Consider the following 19,546-nt stretch of genomic DNA (forward strand, 5'->3'; position numbering starts at 1 on the left):
GGAGAGAACCCCTCAAATTATTGTTCATTACTTCCCATTTCTATCATACTCACAGGTGAAATGTTAGTCCACAGCCTTTGAACTGGCGATTTGCGCAGTTTATAACTGCACATGAAGGTATTTTTTAACAAAATTACAAAGAATAAAGTTGCGTGTGCCTCATTAAAGATCAATAGAAAAGAGCGTTCAGGAGCGGAACATCGGAGTGGTAATATGGCGGCCGGTTTGCTTCAAAAATATTGGCCAGTGAGTGATCCAGTGTTATATAGAGATCAGTGGGCCACACTGGTGGTCACAAACTGTGTCTTTTGGGGGATTCCATACTTTGTTCATACATGTATATGTTTTTCAGAGACTTTATTTTTGCCACTGAACATTGTGCAACAATTTACAGTAATAATGTTATACTAATGGTGTTACAGGATAAGAATATGTTTTGTTGGCTAATGTCGCTGTTGTTCATGGTTTGTTTGTAGACTTCTGTGCAGTTCGTCTGCTTACAGTGTTGAGATAAGTACATGTTCATATGCATGCTATTCATTCGGACTGGTGTTTATTTTATTTTTGAATTGTATTTTTAATAAAGCTGAAGACATTTTCTACTTTTCCCTGTTATTTTTACAAAATAAAACTAAATAAATAAATAAAATTGGGTGTAACTGATCATAAAACTGACACTGTAAAACATTATGAAAATTCTGAAAGAAAATCATCATACAAAGTTGTAACGTTGTGATCCAACAAAGTGAATACTTAGATTTACTTGGTGCAGATCCGAGCTGCAAAAGCAGGTGAAAGTAGATAATTGGGGACAATGTGCAGTAAATGGGGACCTACCATTCTCTGAAAAAGAATCATTTTGATCATCCCCTGCAACATGAAACCCGTGAAAAGCATGTCACACTCTTCAACAGAGGACAGTTTTGAGATGTTCATAGGGACATTTTACATTTTTTCAAAAGTGTTGGAAAATGTGGAAGTAACAGTCGTGATGGAAATCGTATGTACTCGGGTGTGTTCGGCAGTAACTGCTACACTTATATGTAATTTAATATAAAATAGTAGGTAATACTAAAAACTGTGATTACATACAATTCGTAAACAGTTTGATTCAATATCCTCAATTTTTACATTGGCATAGAAATTGGGGCTAAAAATCTGCACTGGGAAACCTCCCTTAAAGTCCTGACCATCTGTTGAATTGTCAGTCACTGTGATCAGCAGCAACGAAACCCTGCACCATTTTGCTTTTGAAGAAATTGAGACATGAAGAAATGGACAGCATAATGACTTACAATACTTGCACTATAGAGAGTTCCAGCGCTTCTTACTTGTATCTGAAGAAGAACAGTTGGATCATCCAGATGGCCAGCAGAACCATACCATTGATCTCAGTCACTGTAAAGGCCCAGTTGACCCTGTCAACATAGTCAAAAAACTTATCAGGCAGAGGTGGGCTGTTTTCTTTAGGTGGCACTCTTTCGTGGACAACAGTGATGACAACTGTTGTCAGGACCAAGTTAAAAGCAGCATAAAAGAAAGCAACTACTGTCTTCCACCATTCCATGGGTAGATGATGATTGACTTTGGTTTCTGGGACAGAGATTTTCACGTAGTCATTGTGCCTCCTGATACCTTTGGGGAAAACACGCTTTGAATCGTCTCTGTTAGACGTGTGTACAGGGCAGCTTTTACTGTCGCTGGGCACGGTGGTGCTCGCCGATTCCGGGGCCCGAGTATCAGCGACGGAGTCTCTCTCATCTGTGTGCTCTGGTGATTCCATGGCTACCTTCATTGTCCATTCGCAGGCCTCCTCCTCCTCTGGGTTGGAACGTTTGTGACTTCCACAAGACACAACAAAAGGTTGGAAATTAAAAAAAAAACAAGTCTTGGTTTGGAAATCATACAATCCTGCTGACACCAAAAGAAAAAACAAAGCAAGGAAGTTATGTTTCTGTTGTGCATAGTTTTGTGTTTGTTAGTGCCATGGCTTGTGGTGGCTTGGCCCTGAAGGTTGAAGGAGACATATGCAGACTCACAGACACAGGTGTAGATCAAGAAAAATGCAGGCAACAGGTTCGGTACACCGGGAATCAATCAACGTGGTGGAGGTACAGGGAGGTAGCAAGCTCAGGCAGAGTCCAAAAAACAAGCAAAGTTCCAAATACACGGTGTCAAGGAGTTCACAGGGCTGAGGCAGAGGCAAAGTAAAAAAAAAAAACAAGCAGAGTTCAGGGATAAGACGAGGCAGAGGTCGGTAACACTAGCAAGATCAGAAATATAACAAGGCACAACTGAACAATGGCGTGAGGCAGGAAAGTGCGAAATGCAACAATCTGGTGAGGGACTGTGAGACTGTGAGGGCTTAAATACTAGTGGAAGAATCAGAGTGCGAAATGAGGAACAGACGTGCAGAGAGTGCTGGAAGGGGGCGTGACAAGGGAAGACAAAGGTAAGTGCAAGAGAGTGCAGTAAGGCAAAAACAAAGTGAACTGGGGCAAGATAATCAAATGACAGAAACACCAACGGTGCAAAATGTGACCTGTTTGACTAGTCATAATAAACACGAACAAAACAGAGGGGGCGAAACTAAAACTAAGGTGGCGAGTCAAGGAGTGGAAAACCAGTGATAATAACTAAAAAGAGAGGACGTGACACAGGAAAGTGAATGCACTAAACATGACAAAACAAACTATTGACAGAATAGGAAATAAATGATGAACAAATCAAAACCAGGGACTAGGTAATGCAATGAATGACTAAACCATAAATAAATGATACACAGAATAAAACCAGTAACAAAGCATTACACAAAGTAAAGAAATGAACAGAACCAAACCAAGACTTACATGACAACATATAATAATATGAAAATAGGGGGAAAACCCGGACATGAACCCCGGGCCAGAGCAGATCCTAACATCTAGACTGTTGGCGACTCAAACACTAAGGAATGAATGGGCAAACTTGTTAAGATTTTGTATGGCTTGGAGTAGAAATAATTTCGAGCCTGTTTCACTAAAAGTTTACGTGTGGATAAATACACACAAACATCATAGTGCTCACAAAAAAATGTGCAATGGATTACGCCTTTTAAAATGAGCAAAATGGCATGTATTGACCATTTAACACATTTTCTTTAATGAATATGCAATTTGAGTATCTCAACCTGAGTGTGCAAAATTTTGGGTGTTGAGCATGTGCACCTCTGCAGGGATCCTTTCTGTGCTACTGGACACGTCTAATGTCATTGTTACCTTCAAGTAGGAAACTTCAAGTTGGGGTTTACTGAGAGTGTGTTAGCTTACCTCATTCAGTAAAGCCCTGGTCACACCCAATAATAAAGCCATGAATAATGAGCCATGTATGGATTTGTCAGAAGTTTCAGTGATTATTCGAATAATGCACCACATACATGATGTTCTTCCGAAGGAATTGCAGGAAACGGATGTAAAAAAAAAAAGGCTACAGGGCTTTCTCAGAGTGGAACCTGCTCTGTTGCAGGTAGCCTCTCCGGTACTCGGACAGTGGGCTTCTAATAGCCTCGTACTCACCACTAACGTGCCTCTAACATCCTCGTTTGTCCTCGTAGTACCTCGAATACAAATCTCCCTGCGCTGTTTTGGGTAAATTTTTAATTTCTTGAAATTAACGCCACACTCAGAGATGATCCTCATTAGCCGCATAATCTGCCTCTAAGAGCCACTATTCTCCCACATTTCTTGAATAACTCCACTCATACAAAACGAAAAAAAAAAACACACTACACAGCTCATTATTTATCGTTCATTGTTCTGTGTAACCAGGGCTTAACATTATAAACAGTTAGCTTGTGATGGTGGTTGCATTGTAAATCAGTAATTTGTATTTGCTCTGAGTGAACATCTTTAAAAATAAATAAATAGAGCTGAGGTTGGAGTTTTGCGCTATTGCAGAGGTATGCACTCAGGGTGCCCTTCTAGTTACTCTTTTTTTTTCTGTTTTTTTTTTTTTATCCTGGGGATTAGAAATGGAAAAAAAAACAGACATTTTTTGATGCAGTTTTCATGATGGCACTGACGTCCATTCTCAACTGAACAGCTATTCTGAGTTTGTAACAGCCTGGTAAAACACTGGTAACTGTTTCCTTTCCCTGGACATTCACCACAACCGCTGTGGCAGTTTTTGGATCCTTGCTGAGACTTTCTTCATGCACTGCCTTCGCCTTTCACTTTTACAGTTTTCATAGAGAAATGTGATTATTCAAATATACTTGAATTACTAAATACAGAGAAGGAGCAGGAGTCAGATATTGTTTGCATAGAACAGTAAAACCCAATACAAACACATTTGGAGATGAGCACATCTGTAATGTTTGTTGATCCTCCCCCCAGTTAATGACATGACAGAGTACTGTTTTGGTGATATTTTTCATTCTTTCATGTCTAAAAGGCTTTAATGGATCAGAGGAGATTGCCGGCAGCCCTGAAATGGATCATAATAAATGTCATTTGGGATGCATGCAGAACGGTATGTTTGCTTGGAAACAAAGTTGGCGCGCCAGCAAAAACGACAAGATAAGAAAAATGGACATTGTGTACATGAGAGCTGCTGAAAGGTTCAGTTTCCTCCAAATCAATTTTTAGGAAAATATTATTAGAGTGGGGGGTGGGGGGGAGGTTTATGATGGAGTGCTGTCTGAGCCGGTTCGCCTTCGATTATTCGGAGCAGACCACATAGTCTGACGGGCGACGACAGGGTTACAGAGTCAGTGGGCGAGTTGGCAAACAAGATCAGCAATAAAAGATGAAATAAATGAACCGATTACAACATTTGTCTCTGTTATACCATTCGTGATTCTAGGTTGTATTTTCTGTTAGTCCAGGACCCCTTTACATATGCAAATGTTATATAAGGACCCCTTATTGTCACTGTATAAGTTGCACTCTGAGTCAATCTATCTCTCAAATAGAGGTAAGTGGGAGAGATATTTTGGGCTTCTGAGATGATTTATGCTTTGACACTACACTAAGAGACTGCTCTCTGTGTTCTGTATGGGGGAGGTCAGCACAGTGTGGTCATTAGACTACATTTCCACTGGTCCCCTCCTCCATCGTGTACAGAACTGTTTTCCCACCACCCAGTGACCAAGCGCTCTACAGAGAAGCTTAGTGATGGAAAACTGGCAGAAAAAAACCCATATCCACTCAGTCAGAGACCATAATGGAGAGCTTGACCGCCTCCACTCACACAGGCTATTTCAAGACAACCCAGCCAACTGCAGCAAAGGCTGTCTTTTATTCTGTTGGATAAGCAGGGCATATATTCCATTTCGGGCCATCATAATAACATGTTAGCATTGGTGCCCGCTCATTTTTCTTCTCGTGACATGTGGATTATATTAATCAAAGGGAGGGTTAAAAATAAGTGAGGTCAGAGGTGTTCTGTCCCTCTAAAAACTGCTCACACTGCAAAGTTGGCATGTGCTTCCCAACCTATACTTACTGTTAAATACATGAGTGAAATTGATGTCTTCTTGAGTGCACCAGACATCACCTAGTCCACAACAAATATCATCTAGGGCACACCAGATATAATTTAATCCACTCAAGATTGCTACTTGTGCACACCAGATAATATTTACCCCACACTACATTGCACTTCTGCATAGTAGATACAATTTAGTCTTGACAAGACTGCATCTCAGCACACCAGAATTATTTTATTATGCACTAGATAGCACCTGTGCACATTCAACATAATTTATTCTGCACTAGGTTGCATCTGCACACACCAGATAGAGATTATTATATACTAGATTGCATCTGTCCACAACAAATATATTATTCCACACTAGATAATACCTGTGCACACCAGATATAATTTAGTTTGCACTAGGTTGCATGTGTGCCCAGGAGACACCATTTATTATGTACACCTGTACATACTAAATATAATTTAGTCTGCACTAGACTGCACCTGTGCACACCAGATATAACTTAGTTTGTGCTAAAGTGCATCTGTGCACACTGCATATGTTTTTGTCTGCACTATATTCCAATTGTGCACAGTAGGTAGAATTTATTCTGTACTAGATCACACCAGTACATATCAAATCAGATTTATGGCATCCTCCCATTGCTGATTTTTGGCTGTGACTGACATTCCGATTCCAAAAATGAGGAAATCAGGCAAAGAATTATACTTGTTTATACACTAGATTGCTTCCATTTAGTGCAGCCAGTGCACCAGTGCAGCCCCATGAGATTCTGGGCATGTCCACAATAGTACTATGTGCAGTCTACGCTCTAATGTCTGTCGCAAAAACATGTGACCACAAAGCTAAAATGTATTTGTTAACATCTGATAAGTGTGTTCTGAGTGCGTTATGCCTTTCATGGGATTATGAATATATATGAGTCAACAAACAGTGAGTCGATGAATGCACCATCTTACACACACACACACACACACACACACACACACACACACACACACACACACACACACACACACACACACACACACACACACACACACACACACACACACACACACACACACACACACACACACACACACACACACACTGATCATTGCTCTTCACTGCATTGTATTTTAATTTTAGCCTTTAATTGTAACCTGGCATCAAAGTGACTGTGCAGCCAAATCCACATTCAAGCAGAAAACATGCACAATTGGGTGTCATAAATCGGCAATAGGAGATCAGCTTAAGTCTGCAATAACGGGCATCTGTACACACCAAATATAATTTTGTCTGGACTAGATTGAATCTGTGCAATCCAGATATGATTTATTCCAAACTAAATTGCATCTGTGCACAATACAAATTATTTAGTCTTCAACAGACTGCAACTGTGCCAAAAAGATCATTTCTGGTGTGCACCAGATTCCATCTAGTGTGCACTTGTCTAGATACTACTTATTTGCCATTGATCTAATCTCTCTCAAATCCATCCATCCATTTTCGATACCCGCTTACTCCAATGATGGGCCATGGGGGGCTGGAGCCTATCCCAGCAGTCATATGGTGTGAGGCAGTTTACACTTTGGATGGAAAACCAGTTTATCGCACACATAACATAGTGACATACATATAGTTACATAGAGGTATCACAGCAGCAGACCCCTCCAAAGGCATCTCTATAGAATTGTTTACGTATATTACCTTTTGTTTGTTTTTGTTTTGTTTGTATGGTACATTGGTGATATGGGACGGGATAAAGCTTGAACTCAAATCTTTCCAACACAGATGTCCAAAATAATGAATATGTTCAAATAAAGATTTTTATATAAATGAACATGTACGTATGTTTAAGTATCTCGGGGTCTTGTTCATGAGTGAGGGACGGATGGAGCGTGAGATCGATAGACGGATCGGTGCAGCGTCTGCAGTGATGCGGTCGCTGTATCGGACCGTCGTGGTGAAGAGAGAGCTGAGTAGGGGGGCAAAGCTCTCGATTTACCGATCGATCTACGTTCCGATCCTCACCTATGGTCATGAGATTTGGCTCATGACCGAAAGAACGAGATTGCGGGTACAAGCGGCCGAGATGAGTTTCCTCCGCAGGGTGGCTGGGCGCTCCCTTAGAGATAGGGTGAGGAGCTCGGGCACTTGGGAGGAGCTCAGAGTCGAGCCGCTGCTCCTCTACGTCGAAAGGAGTCAGTTCAGGTGGCTCGGGCATCTTTTCCGGATGCCCCCTGGACGCCTCTCTGGAGAGGTGTTCCGGGCACGTCCCATTGGAAGGAGGCCCCGGGGAAGACCCAGGACACGCTGGAAGGATTACATCTCTTGGCTGGCTTGGGAACGCCTTGGGGTTCCCCCGGAGGAGCTGGGGGAGGTGTGTGTGGATCGGGAGGTCTGGGCGGCTTTGCTTGAGCTGCTGCCCCCGCGACCCGAATCCGGATAAAGCAGAACAAAATGGATGGATGGATGGATGGATGTACGTATGTACATAATAAATATTAAATTTAATACATTATTTGGTAATGTGCCTTAATAATCATGATCATATTCACAAATAAATTACAACTAATGGTACCTCTATAGGTGCTTATAAATACAAAGAACCAAGATTCTTATTCCCCCGTCACACATAACCAGAATGAGGCCGAATGGCGTCAGAATGATGATTCGGCACACATCCAAAAAGTGTCCAGTTTCAGTTTGAGAACGTTCTGACACCCATCTGCATCCGCACAGTTGATTAAAATCAGTTGGCAGCCCCTTGTGTGATGCACATGTTCAAAACCCTCCGGGCGCCGTCGAGATGGGACACCTATCCGACGGCGGTCCATGTGCAATCTGAGCACCATCTCACCGCAATTTACATATTCTGATGGCAGCAAAACAGGATCCGAAATGATTTGAGCTGGTATGAGGGAACCTTGAGATGGATCTGGCACGACAAACCTGCTGGTATGACCTGCACGTGCCACGTATAATAATGTACACCTCGGGCAGTCTTGAACACCTTTTATGGCTATCTGACAGCAGTCTGTGTCATCTACCTGTTGTCTACATGCAGTTGGATGCCATCGGCAGGTGTGGACGAGGTAATCTGGATGCGTTCTGACACTGCTGACCACGCCTCTTTTCCTCCTGACTGCGTCTGATTATGACAATATTTTCCATGTCGGGCTGGTTCCTGCACATTCTTCCTATGTGTGGTGGGGGCTTTAGTGTTCTCGATTTTGTTACACCAACACGTTTTCAGTTAAACAAGTATTCATCTAGAGACTGTGACTGTTGTATATTTTTACAAAGCTAATAAAGAGTTCTTTCATTGCAAGCCGCAATTTGGATTATATATTTAATATATATAATTATAATAATATGTATAATTCGCACCAGAATCTAAGTCACACCTATAAAAAATATCTCTCGAAGAGGAAAAACCCATATATAAGTTGCACTGGAGTATAAGAGCAATGTTGCCAGTTTGGGCAGTTTTTAATTTTCTTTTGTAGGCTGAAGGCTGTTTTTGAACAGACTTTGGACTGGAAATCATCATCTGTATCTGACAACATTGCAACAGAGCAGAGATTCGCAATCACATGAGCTCTCATTAGCAGCATCACCGTTAGTTTAACTGTGGTAAGAAGAAGACATGCACACACCTCCAGCCACTCAGTTTACCTCAGAAAATTTAGTTGCTACATGTAGTTCAACTTCATTTATGTTGAGGTGGTTTAGATTTGAAATGACAGATGTTGCTCAAATGATGGCAATCTGCAAAATATGTCAGAAACCTGTTGCTGTAAAACAGTTTGACAGTGAACATGTTTCACCGCCTGCAATCTAACCACAGCAAGGAAAAGGAAGAACTCAGCTGCCAAGAAAAGCTAAGATAAGGTGCTTGCATAACACACTCAGTAAACTTCATTGGATCAAAGTGTAATTTATGTTTTTACTTTAATGCTTAAGTTTTACGGAAATAAATACCGGTAACAGCCATTTTCCTTTAACATCGTGTCCATTGATGTCATTAGTAAGCAACAATTAATGCCTACTTGTACAAAGAATTTTACAAAACGCATTTTATAAGTATTTATTGTTATCATCACAGTCACAAAAAATTCTAGATATTTTTTGGGTACCATTATAGATGGTACATGATAGATGGACCTACACATACCATGAAACCAAAGAGGCATGTTGGCACCACCATTACAACTAGGAGTTCCCTGCAAAACCGACACAGCATACAGTCTTGGAGAGATTAATATATATTTGGTGGAGTGAAAATTGTCAAAATTTTGCATAAAGCAAAACTGTCTTGTGACAGACTGGCCTCCTGTTCAGGGTGTAACCCACCTCATGCCCTATGACTGCTGGGATAAGTTCTATCCCCCAGTGATCCTAAATTTGAGTAAGCGGGTATAGAAAATGGATGGATGGACATAGCAAAAGTTTACCCCCCTAAAAAACTTTAGTAAAACAGTTAGCTCTGGCTTGGCAGAGTTGGCATCCTGTAACTCTTCCCTCCTATAACTCTAATCCCTCCAGTGTGTCCTGAATCTTCCCACGGGGCTGAGTTGGATATGCTTGAAAGACCTCCCTAGAAAGATGACCTGAGGTCATCCTCACTAGATGTCCGAATCATCTCAGCTGACTCCTTTTGATGAAGAAGCAGCATCTCTACTCAGAGTGCCTCTCAGATAGTTGAGCTTCTACCCTGTTCTAGAATGTAAGCCCAGATATCCAACAGAGGAATCTAATTTCCACCGCTGGTATCCGCAATCTTATTCTTTCGGCCATTAAACAAATTTCATGACCATAGGTTAGGATAGGAGTGTAAATCAACTGGTAAATTGAGAGCCTCGCCCTCTGGCTCAGCTCCTTCTTCACCACGACAGTCCGGTACAGTGTCCTGACCCTCCCCTGACCCAGAGGGAACAATCCACTCTTTTCCAACAGAGGACCATGGTCTCAGATTTGGAGGTGCTGATTCTCATCCCAGTTGCGTCATTCCTGCTTCACTCCTTCAAATCTGCTCAGTGCACATCAGAGGTCACTGCCAAATGAAGCCAAAAGAACCACATCATCTGAAAAAGCAGGGATGCAACTCTGAGGTCACTAAATTGGACACCCTCCAGTCCCTGACTGTACCTTGAAATTGTTCCATGAACAACATGAACAAGATTAGCAACAATGGGCAGCCTTGGTGGAGTCAAACACCCACCGGGAACAGGTCCAATGTAATCCTGAGAATATGGACACAGCTCTTACTTTGTTCATATAGAGACTGGATCACACGTTGGGCTCTTGATAATCCTGCAGCATCCCCCACAGGATACCCTGAGGGACCCAGTCATACACCTTTTCCATATTCACAAAACACATGGAGACTGGTTGGTCATACTCTCAAGACCCCTCTAATATCCTTAAGGTAAAGACCTGGTCAACTGTTCCTTGTCCAGGATGGAACCCACAATGCTCCTCATGAATCTGCGGTTTGACTGACATTCTTAGTCTCCTCTCTCGCACCCGGGCACAGCCTTTCTCCTGGAGGCTGAGAAATGGAGAACAGGAGGACACTCTCCACTACCCTTTTTAAAAGATGAGAACCACCACCTCAGTTTGCCAGTCCAGAAGTACTGTCCTCGACTTCCATGCAACATTGTATAAGCCTTGTCAGCTGTGACAGCCCAACGACATCTGGACACTTCAACATCTCATGACGAATTTCATCTGCACCTGGTGACTTGCCACCAAGGAGTTTTTTGACTACCTCAGTGACTTCTGCTTGGGTGATTTCACCAGATCAGCCTGAGTCTTCCATTCCTGCTCAACGGAGGGCATGCCAGTAAGGTTAAGGAGATCCTCAAAGTGTTCTTTCCAGTGTGTGACGTGAAAACACTCGCCACCGCCAAACTATTAACCCTAGAACCTTGGCAAAAGTATGAGCACTCAATCCCATTTTCCTTAAATTTGCAACTATTTACTTTGCATAGTTTTTCAAGAAGATCTGTACAAGATCTTAAAACATCCACAAAATGTTGACAATTTCACAATGATTCATGAAAATTGGTTTTTGTGTAATCCTGCAAAAAGTCAAACATCACTGAAAACATTACCACTTTGGTGGAGGTAATGACAGGAAGCAAATGTCATCATGAACAAAACTTGTTCACTGCTGACAAAACATAAATATATCTGTAGCCTAGTGTGCAGACCGAACTGTTCAAACTGTGCACGCAACCACTGCAGTCTTCTGGGCGTCTTAACCACATGTAGGGTAGGATAATGGCAGGTTCGGGATTGGGAGTTTCTCATGGCCGTACAACATTACAGGGCAGCGTGTCACATACGATGTGAGTGGCACGGCTGGTTTTGAAGTTTACTTTTGGGGTTTAGTACAGTGGTCCCACACACAGTGTTAAACACCATGTTCCACAAGAGGGCTGCTGGGTGGGGGAAGAGGTCATCTCCTGTAATTAAAGCTGTCTTGTTTTCAGCTGCTGTAGTTGGAAAATGACATCTGGATGATTGTGATGGAAGGAAATCAAATAGACAGGGTTCACAGCCATGCACCAAGCATATAACACAGAAAATAGAGGGTTTTTGCAGGTTCTGTTAATAAAACAAATGTACTTAATCTGTAAATCATGCATATGCAATGAAAGGATGTCATAATCTCTAATGAGCCAAAATGACAAAAAAAAAAAAAAAACTTTCAGCATGAATCTATATACGTATGTGAGTCTTACTCTGCTGCAACATACTGTAAGATTCAAACTGTGATGGACGCAATCACAATCCGCATCTATACAGTCATTTCAAGGACTGACAAAATTATCATCATCATCAGCAGCAGCAGCAGCACTTTCACCACATGTAGCACATACATCCTGTAAAATCAGAATCAGATCTCTGTGTATTTTGAGCCACATGTTGCACAGCATCCTACCTGGGCTTCCCGCTGTCTCCTGCTGTAGTTGCAGCTGTTCTGCTGTGTCCTCTCTGCTCAAGCTGCTCTGTCACATCATCCACAATGCTGCTCGGTTTTAAGGAAGCGCTCCTCCCCAGAGTCAGTCCACACATGCTCACATCCCACCCAGCCTTTGTATCTTCTCGTGTCCCTTTAATTCACTGTCTCTAATCAGCTAACCGCTGTGCTTCCTATTAATATACGTATAGGTCTTCTGTAATCTTCTCATCTTAAAGAGGGCTAGAGTGTCACAGACACCACAACAGATTTTTTTTTTGTCTATTTTTATTTAACCAGTTGGTTGCAGGTTCTCCAAAATAAGAAATCTTTTTAAACATATTTTTGTCACTCATTTACTTTTAGACCTGGGTGTATGTGAATAATACATTTGAGTTACTCGTGCATTCAACATAATTAAATTCCCCAAGTTTAAAGAGGATGTGCTTTTAAATGCTTTCCTTATTCTGACTGCAGATCAGTAGAGGTTTATGTCATGGGGCAAAACTGACATTATAGCTGCTTTTCTCAGAACTTTTATTTCTTAATAATACAGGTAAGTGCACATTAAATGGATCATATTATGCACATTTCCAGGAATCAAATATGGGTGTTTTAAAAGCATATAGTAAATTTCCTATCCATAAATACTCCATGCAGTGCTGATTGGAATTGTATTTTTATAGAATTAAAAATATATATAATTTTGTGCAATCATAATATTTAAAGCACATCCAAAGTTACTGAACAACACCTACAAAAATTGCCTTCAAATGCTGTAAGGAGAAAAAAAAAGAAGACATAAAATATACATGACAGGTATTAGAATGGAATAGCCTTTATTGTCATTGTATACAAAATTACACAATGAAACTGGTTAACATCTCTCATGTTGCACATTGAAAACAATATTGTACATAATTAAAAAACAAAGATGTAATAAATAATAGACGTAAATTAACATGCAAGTGCGAAAAGTTAGCAAACACCACAAGGCACAGTTTGGATTGGTTTGGACACTCTTTAAAAGCCAGTATCCGAGTTCTAGATTCTGATGACCCATGGATAAAAGCTGTTTTTAAACAGTTTGTCTGGCTCTTTATACTCTTGAACCTCCTGCCAGAATGCAGAAGGTTGAAGAGACTCTGACCAGGGTGTGAGAGGTCAAACAGGATTTTCCTAGCCCTGGTGAGACAGCGAGAGGTGGCGATGTCAGCCAGGGGGCAGGGGGCATCCGATGATTTTCTGAGCGGTCTTTATCACCCCTGCAGGGGTTTCCTGTCTCCTGCTGTGCAGCCAGCGTACCACACTATGATGCAGTACGCCAGCATGGTCTCTATTATTGTGGAGTGATAGAAGGTCAACAGTTGTTTGACCTCCAGGTGGTTTTTCCTCAGTAATCTGAGGAAATGAAGCCTCTGTTGAGCCTTCTTGATAACTGCCGACATATTGGTAGACCATGTTAGGTCATCTGCAATGTGCACCCACAGAAACCTGAAGTACCCATTGATCTTTAGTGGAGCAGGATCGCCCCTCTGTCTTCTGAAGTCAGCCTCATCCAGTCAAAATGGGCAAAAAGGTCGGGACAAATTTGTAAAAAGCTGAAATTTGGTGTCTGCTCTCCCCTCAGTAGTCTTGATAACATACAGAAAGTCCCCCTGTATCCTCATTGAGCTTTCACGGTTATGACATCATAGCTTATATTTACGTGAGAAATGGCCTCATCCGGATATAAAATTTTGTATTCAAGGGTATATTTTTGATTACTTGTTTATTAAACAGCCATACAATGCTTTGGAACATTGATGTAAATGTCATGTCATGACTTCATTTATGATTTCATAATATGATGTCATCATGTTGAGTTATCTCATAGTTGATAATTATAAGGATTTTCACTGGAAAGTTGAAGAACCACAAAATACTCTTGAAGATGACTTTATATGATCCAGGATAAGTGTTTTATGCAATTGTTTCAAACTTGGGACTTGGGTTCACAATATAGTATTGCAGTTCGAATCAGACCTACACGAAAGGTTATTAAGGGGATTTTTGTTTTGTGTATTTTCAGTCATGATTGAAGTCACATTCATCAAAATGATCCATCGTCAGCCATCTGGAAATCAAATGTTTCATTTTTCAGTACCAGTGAATCAGAACTGAACTCATCTTTGCTGTCTTTCCCATCAAAGTCATGCTCTTCATCAGTGTCTGATTGCATGTCTGGTTTTTCAGAATTGCTGCAGCCATTTCCATGGCAGTGGCCACAGAGTTGTACAGAACAGACCTGACTTCTTGCAGCCACACGATCACTCCCAACCACTTTTGCCATTGCAGGAAATCAAATATATCATCAATCATAATATAATATCTGTTTAATTTTGAAGCAATCTTGCCTATCAAACAATGAAGCTACATATGCCACTGTGAATAATTAAATGATTAACATGTGTGAAATACTATTTTGACATCCATGACACTCATGGCATCATGACGCCATACCAGGAAAACCTCAAGGAGGATACATGGTGTCATGATTTGGCCCGTTCTGGGCTCTTGCTATGGTCTGGACTCTTATTTGTATATGTGCCCTCTGTCTTTGATCCTCAGTCTTTGATTTTATGTATTATACTTGAGCCATGTGTCTAATTCCATTCCGGTTTTGTCCAGCCTTTGTTTTTCTTCATTGTATTATCATTAGTTGTTTCACCTGTTTGTTTTTCTTTTGTGTTATATGGAATCATCTGTTTTATGTTTCTCAGGATTTATTTAAGTCTTAGTTTGGTTCTGTTTATGTCTTTCTTTGTGCTATGCTTTTGTCCCTAGTTTGATTCTCTGCTTATCTTTGTAGTCATTAATCACATTATCTGTTTTTCTTTTGCCAGTGTGAGTTCCATTCAAATTTAGTGTTTTATTGTTGTCCCCCCCCCCCTTTTTTTAGGTTTGTCATTTTATTTACTAGTTTGCTTCTTTGTGTACCAGCCTTCCACAGTCCTGTTATTTTGTCTGCCCGTGTTTCAACCTTGCCTTGTTTTGACCTTGTTTTTGTCTCAGCCTCTGTACCCTGCCTCGCTGTGTTTAAGTACTTTGCTTGTTTTTTGGACCACGTCTCTGCCTACTCCTGCCTGTTTTGTCTGCTTCGCTGATTGACCACCTATGTACCGAACCATGGCTCGTATGACAGATAAAGCCTTTTTTCTTACTCCTAAACATGCAGTGTGAGCTTTGCATTTGTGTCCTAACATGTTTGTGCCACGTCTCGGTCGAACCCTCACTCTTGGTGGACGGCCCATCAGAAAGTTTTGAATCCAGTCACAAATGAGAGGCAATTTATGTAAAGGCTATTCTATTCTGGACACAAAATATACACGACAGGTATTAGCAAGCAATAAAAAATCACTTCTCCAGCCAGTTTTCTTAAGACATATCAGGGATGCATATATACATTAACATTTCCAAGTCACAGAATATTTCTACGGAACAGTTGCTTGGTCGTCAACAATGAGCTACCTTCATCATGCTGGATCATGCACAGAAAAACACATTATATTACATTTTATTACATTTCTTTTCTTTCCTGTTGACCAACAGAACCATTCCACAGGCCTCTTCAACATTTTATGACATGCACAGATTTTATTTATTTATTTATTTATACAAACTTGTCACCATACGTTGTATTATTTTTTTACCTTGTATACCACCACATATGCAAGGTATTGTAATCTGGTGTGTATAACTGTGTGTGAACAAAACTAAAAAAAAGCCCAGATGGATTTTCATCACACATGGTGGGAATGTTACTTGGTTTGTGTAGATGATTAACTTTTGGAACAGATTAATCAAAGGTCAAGCAAAACACAATCAAAATCCAACACATTTACCATAATATCTCCACTACCAATGTGGCTAGAGATTTGATCAGAAGTCATATTGATCAGTAGAATATTGTGATTGATTGGTATAAGACGCTTCTCGATGAAGTCATAAAGAAGTTGTTATGTGTCGGACGCAGCTCGGAGAACCGACCAGCGTTTGAAGGACCCAGTATGAAATAAGCAGAGCACGGTACAAAGGCTAACTGAATTTAATACATAACAGTGAAAATGTAATAACAGAAAGGTGCGGCCTGGCGTGGTGCGCTCCCAGCAGCGCTAACGGTCCGGAGCCAGAAGCTGTTTCGGACCCAAGGACCCCGCCGACACCCCCCAGGTGGCCGCAACAACCGAGTCTGTGAAAGAAGGAACCATTATGTGAGTCCACACTCTACACACAGAACACTTAAAGGTGTACAAACAGCAAACACTTCCTGGCTTGATTACTGATCAGCTTCCCAACCTGCAGGCATGGAACATCCCGTTCACAAAACTCCACCGCAGTGGAAGCTGATACATGACTAACATACAGCTCAATACAATAAGGTGTGAGGGACACCACATTTACTGACTGTATAACTGTTAGTCACAAAATCCAACGTACCTCAGGAAGTGTGCTGACGAGCGTGAGACCTCACCCCCTCCTCTTTCACAGACCCTGCATCAAACCTGGACATTCTCAGCGTCCGCTGCTGATGAGATGGCTCCCAAGACGACGATCTCACCCGTCTGGTCACAAGGTCGAGTCTCTGGCAAATACACACTGTGCACTCCAGTCTTAAATGCCAACATGCCCCAATCCATCCAGATGCACCTCAGCTGTGAGTCCTGACGAGTCGCAGGTGATCAGGGTGAGGTCCTGACAGCCTCAGCAACACAGCCACTCAGTCCCAAATGCACGCCACCTGGGAGGAAAACAAAAAGACAAACAAACCGGCAACCAGGCCCCCCCAGCCATATAACAGAAGTCTTAAAGGAAGCCACTGGTGGGTGGGGGGCACCTTATTTGACTGTGTGATCCCTTAAAGTTCACTACATGTATTGTTGACAGTAAGTATTCGTAATATAGACTCACGTAGACTTCATGACATAAACTTATATCTCACGTATCATTTCTCATGAAGCTGTCTGAAGCACAAAGTCCAGGTTTTGTTTCCTACTACATAGTCTAGGTTTTCTACAGTGGAAAGAAGGCTTAAACCTCTTAAACCTAAGAGACATGGAAAGAGAGAATGACTGAAAATGCAGAGTGTAAGAAAATGCTGGGAAGACTAAATGGGAAAAATGAGGCCATAACAGAACAATGGGACAGTTTTTGTTCTTCTGTGTCTACTGTCTAATGTGGCATTTGATGCTTTGATCAAGACATCTTGAGATGTACAGTGGTTGATTTGTAATTATTTATATACATAAACCTAACTTTTTATTTGTTTTATTTATTTGTGTTCATTTGTTTGTTTTACATGTCAACAAAATACAAAATAAATAAAAATTTAAATAATAATAATAATAAAAAAATTAACCACACACAGCAACACATCCAGGTACAGGTACTGCCAAAATAAATATAAAAATAGTTATCAAATTTACATAGATTTACAATTTATGATGATTTATGTAATTAATTTGAAGCCTGATTTATGCTTCTGCAGCTCTGTAACTCCGTGTCATGCAATGACGTGTGTGACAATTTTAAAGTTCTCCATCGCTGGATTATGCTTTATTATGGATTAATTTGATCCTCAACAAGCTTTTCTTTCTACAATCATCACCTCCAATTCAAAGGTAAGCTGTACAGTTTTATCTTTTTCAGACTCCATCTTGTAAAGTTGCAGACTTTCCTGATCTACACTCAACAAAAATATAAACGCAACACTTTTGGTTTTGCTCCCATTTTGTATGAGATGAACTCAAAGATCTAAAACTTTTTCCACATACACAATATCACCATTTCCCTCAAATATTGTTCACAAACCAGTCGAAATCTGTGATAGTGAGCACTTCTCCTTTGCTGAGATAATCCATCCCACCTCACAGGTGTGCCATATCAAGATGCTGATTAGACACCATGATTAGTGCACAGGTGTGCCTTAGACTGTCCACAATAAAAGGCCACTCTGAAAGGTGCAGTTTTGTTTTATTGGGGGGGGATACCAGTCAGTATCTGGTGTGACCACCATTTGCCTCATGCAGTGCAACACATCTCCTTCGCATAGAGCTGATCAGGTTGTCAATTGTGGCCTGTGGAATGTTGGTCCACTCCCCTTCAATGGCTGTGCGAAGTTGCTGGATATTGGCAGGAACTGGTACACGCTGTCGTATACGCTGGTCCAGAGCATCCCAAACATGCTCAATGGGTGACATGTCCGGTGAGTATGCTGGCCATGCAAGAACTGGGACATTTTCAGCTTCCAAGAATTGTGTACAGATCCTTGCAACATGGGGCCGTGCATTATCCTGCTGCAACATGAGGTGATGTTCTTGGATGTATGGCACAACAATGGGCCTCAGGATCTCGTCACGGTATCTCTGTGCATTCAAAATGCCATCAATAAAATGCACCTGTGTTCTTCGTCCATAACAGATGCCTGCCCATACCATAACCCCACCGCCACCATGGGCCACTCGATCCACAACATTGACATCAGAAAACCGCTCACCCACACGACGCCACACACGCTGTCTGCCATCTGCCTTGGACAGTGTGAACCAGGATTCATCCGTGAAGAGAACACCTCTCCAACGTGCCAAACGCCAGCGAATGTGAGCATTTGCCCACTCAAGTCGGTTACAACGACGAACTGGAGTCAGGTCGAGACCCCGATGAGGACGACGAGCATGCAGATGAGCTTCCCTGAGACGGTTTCTGACAGTTTGTGTTGAAATTCTTTGGTTATGCAAACTGATCGTTTCAGCAGCTGTCCGAGTGGCTGGTCTCAGACGATCTTGGAGGTGAACATGCTGGATGTGGAGGTCCTGGGCTGGTGTGGTTACACGTGGTCTGCGGTTGTGAGGCTGGTTGGATGTACTGCCAAATTCTCTGAAACGCCTTTGGAGACGGCTTATGGTAGAGAAATGAACATTCAATACACGAGCAACAGCTCTGGTTGACATTCCTGCTGTCAGCATGCCAGTTGCACGCTCGCTCAAATCTTGCGACATCTGTGGCATTGTGCTCTGTGATAAAACTGCACCTTTCAGAGTGGCCTTTTATTGTGGGCAGTCTAAGGCACACCTGTG

General features: G+C 41.6%; 1 protein-coding gene and 1 long non-coding RNA gene across 2 annotated transcripts in view; one reads left to right on the forward strand and one right to left on the reverse strand.

Moving 5' to 3' along the window:
• The window catches only part of sgms2a (sphingomyelin synthase 2a), a 36,205-nt gene extending 23,631 nt beyond the window's left edge, over positions 1-12,574 (reverse strand). Inside the window, exons 1-2 of the mRNA XM_034188522.1 lie at positions 12,414-12,574; positions 1,332-1,841 (exon numbers count right to left, since the gene is read on the reverse strand). Of these exons, the coding sequence (XP_034044413.1) occupies positions 1,332-1,841; positions 12,414-12,547 (644 nt within the window). The 5' untranslated portion in view covers positions 12,548-12,574. The remainder of the gene's footprint in view (positions 1-1,331; positions 1,842-12,413) is intronic.
• Positions 5,991-17,704, forward strand: LOC117526461. The gene is made up of 3 exons (XR_004565292.1): positions 5,991-6,001; positions 7,626-7,631; positions 17,524-17,704. It is a non-coding gene; the product is annotated as an uncharacterized LOC117526461 (long non-coding RNA).
• The last annotated feature ends 1,842 nt before the right edge of the window (positions 17,705-19,546 follow it).

The sequence above is a fragment of the Thalassophryne amazonica genome, chromosome 15, assembly GCF_902500255.1.
Source record: "Thalassophryne amazonica chromosome 15, fThaAma1.1, whole genome shotgun sequence".
Taxonomy (NCBI): Eukaryota; Metazoa; Chordata; class Actinopteri; order Batrachoidiformes; family Batrachoididae; genus Thalassophryne; species Thalassophryne amazonica.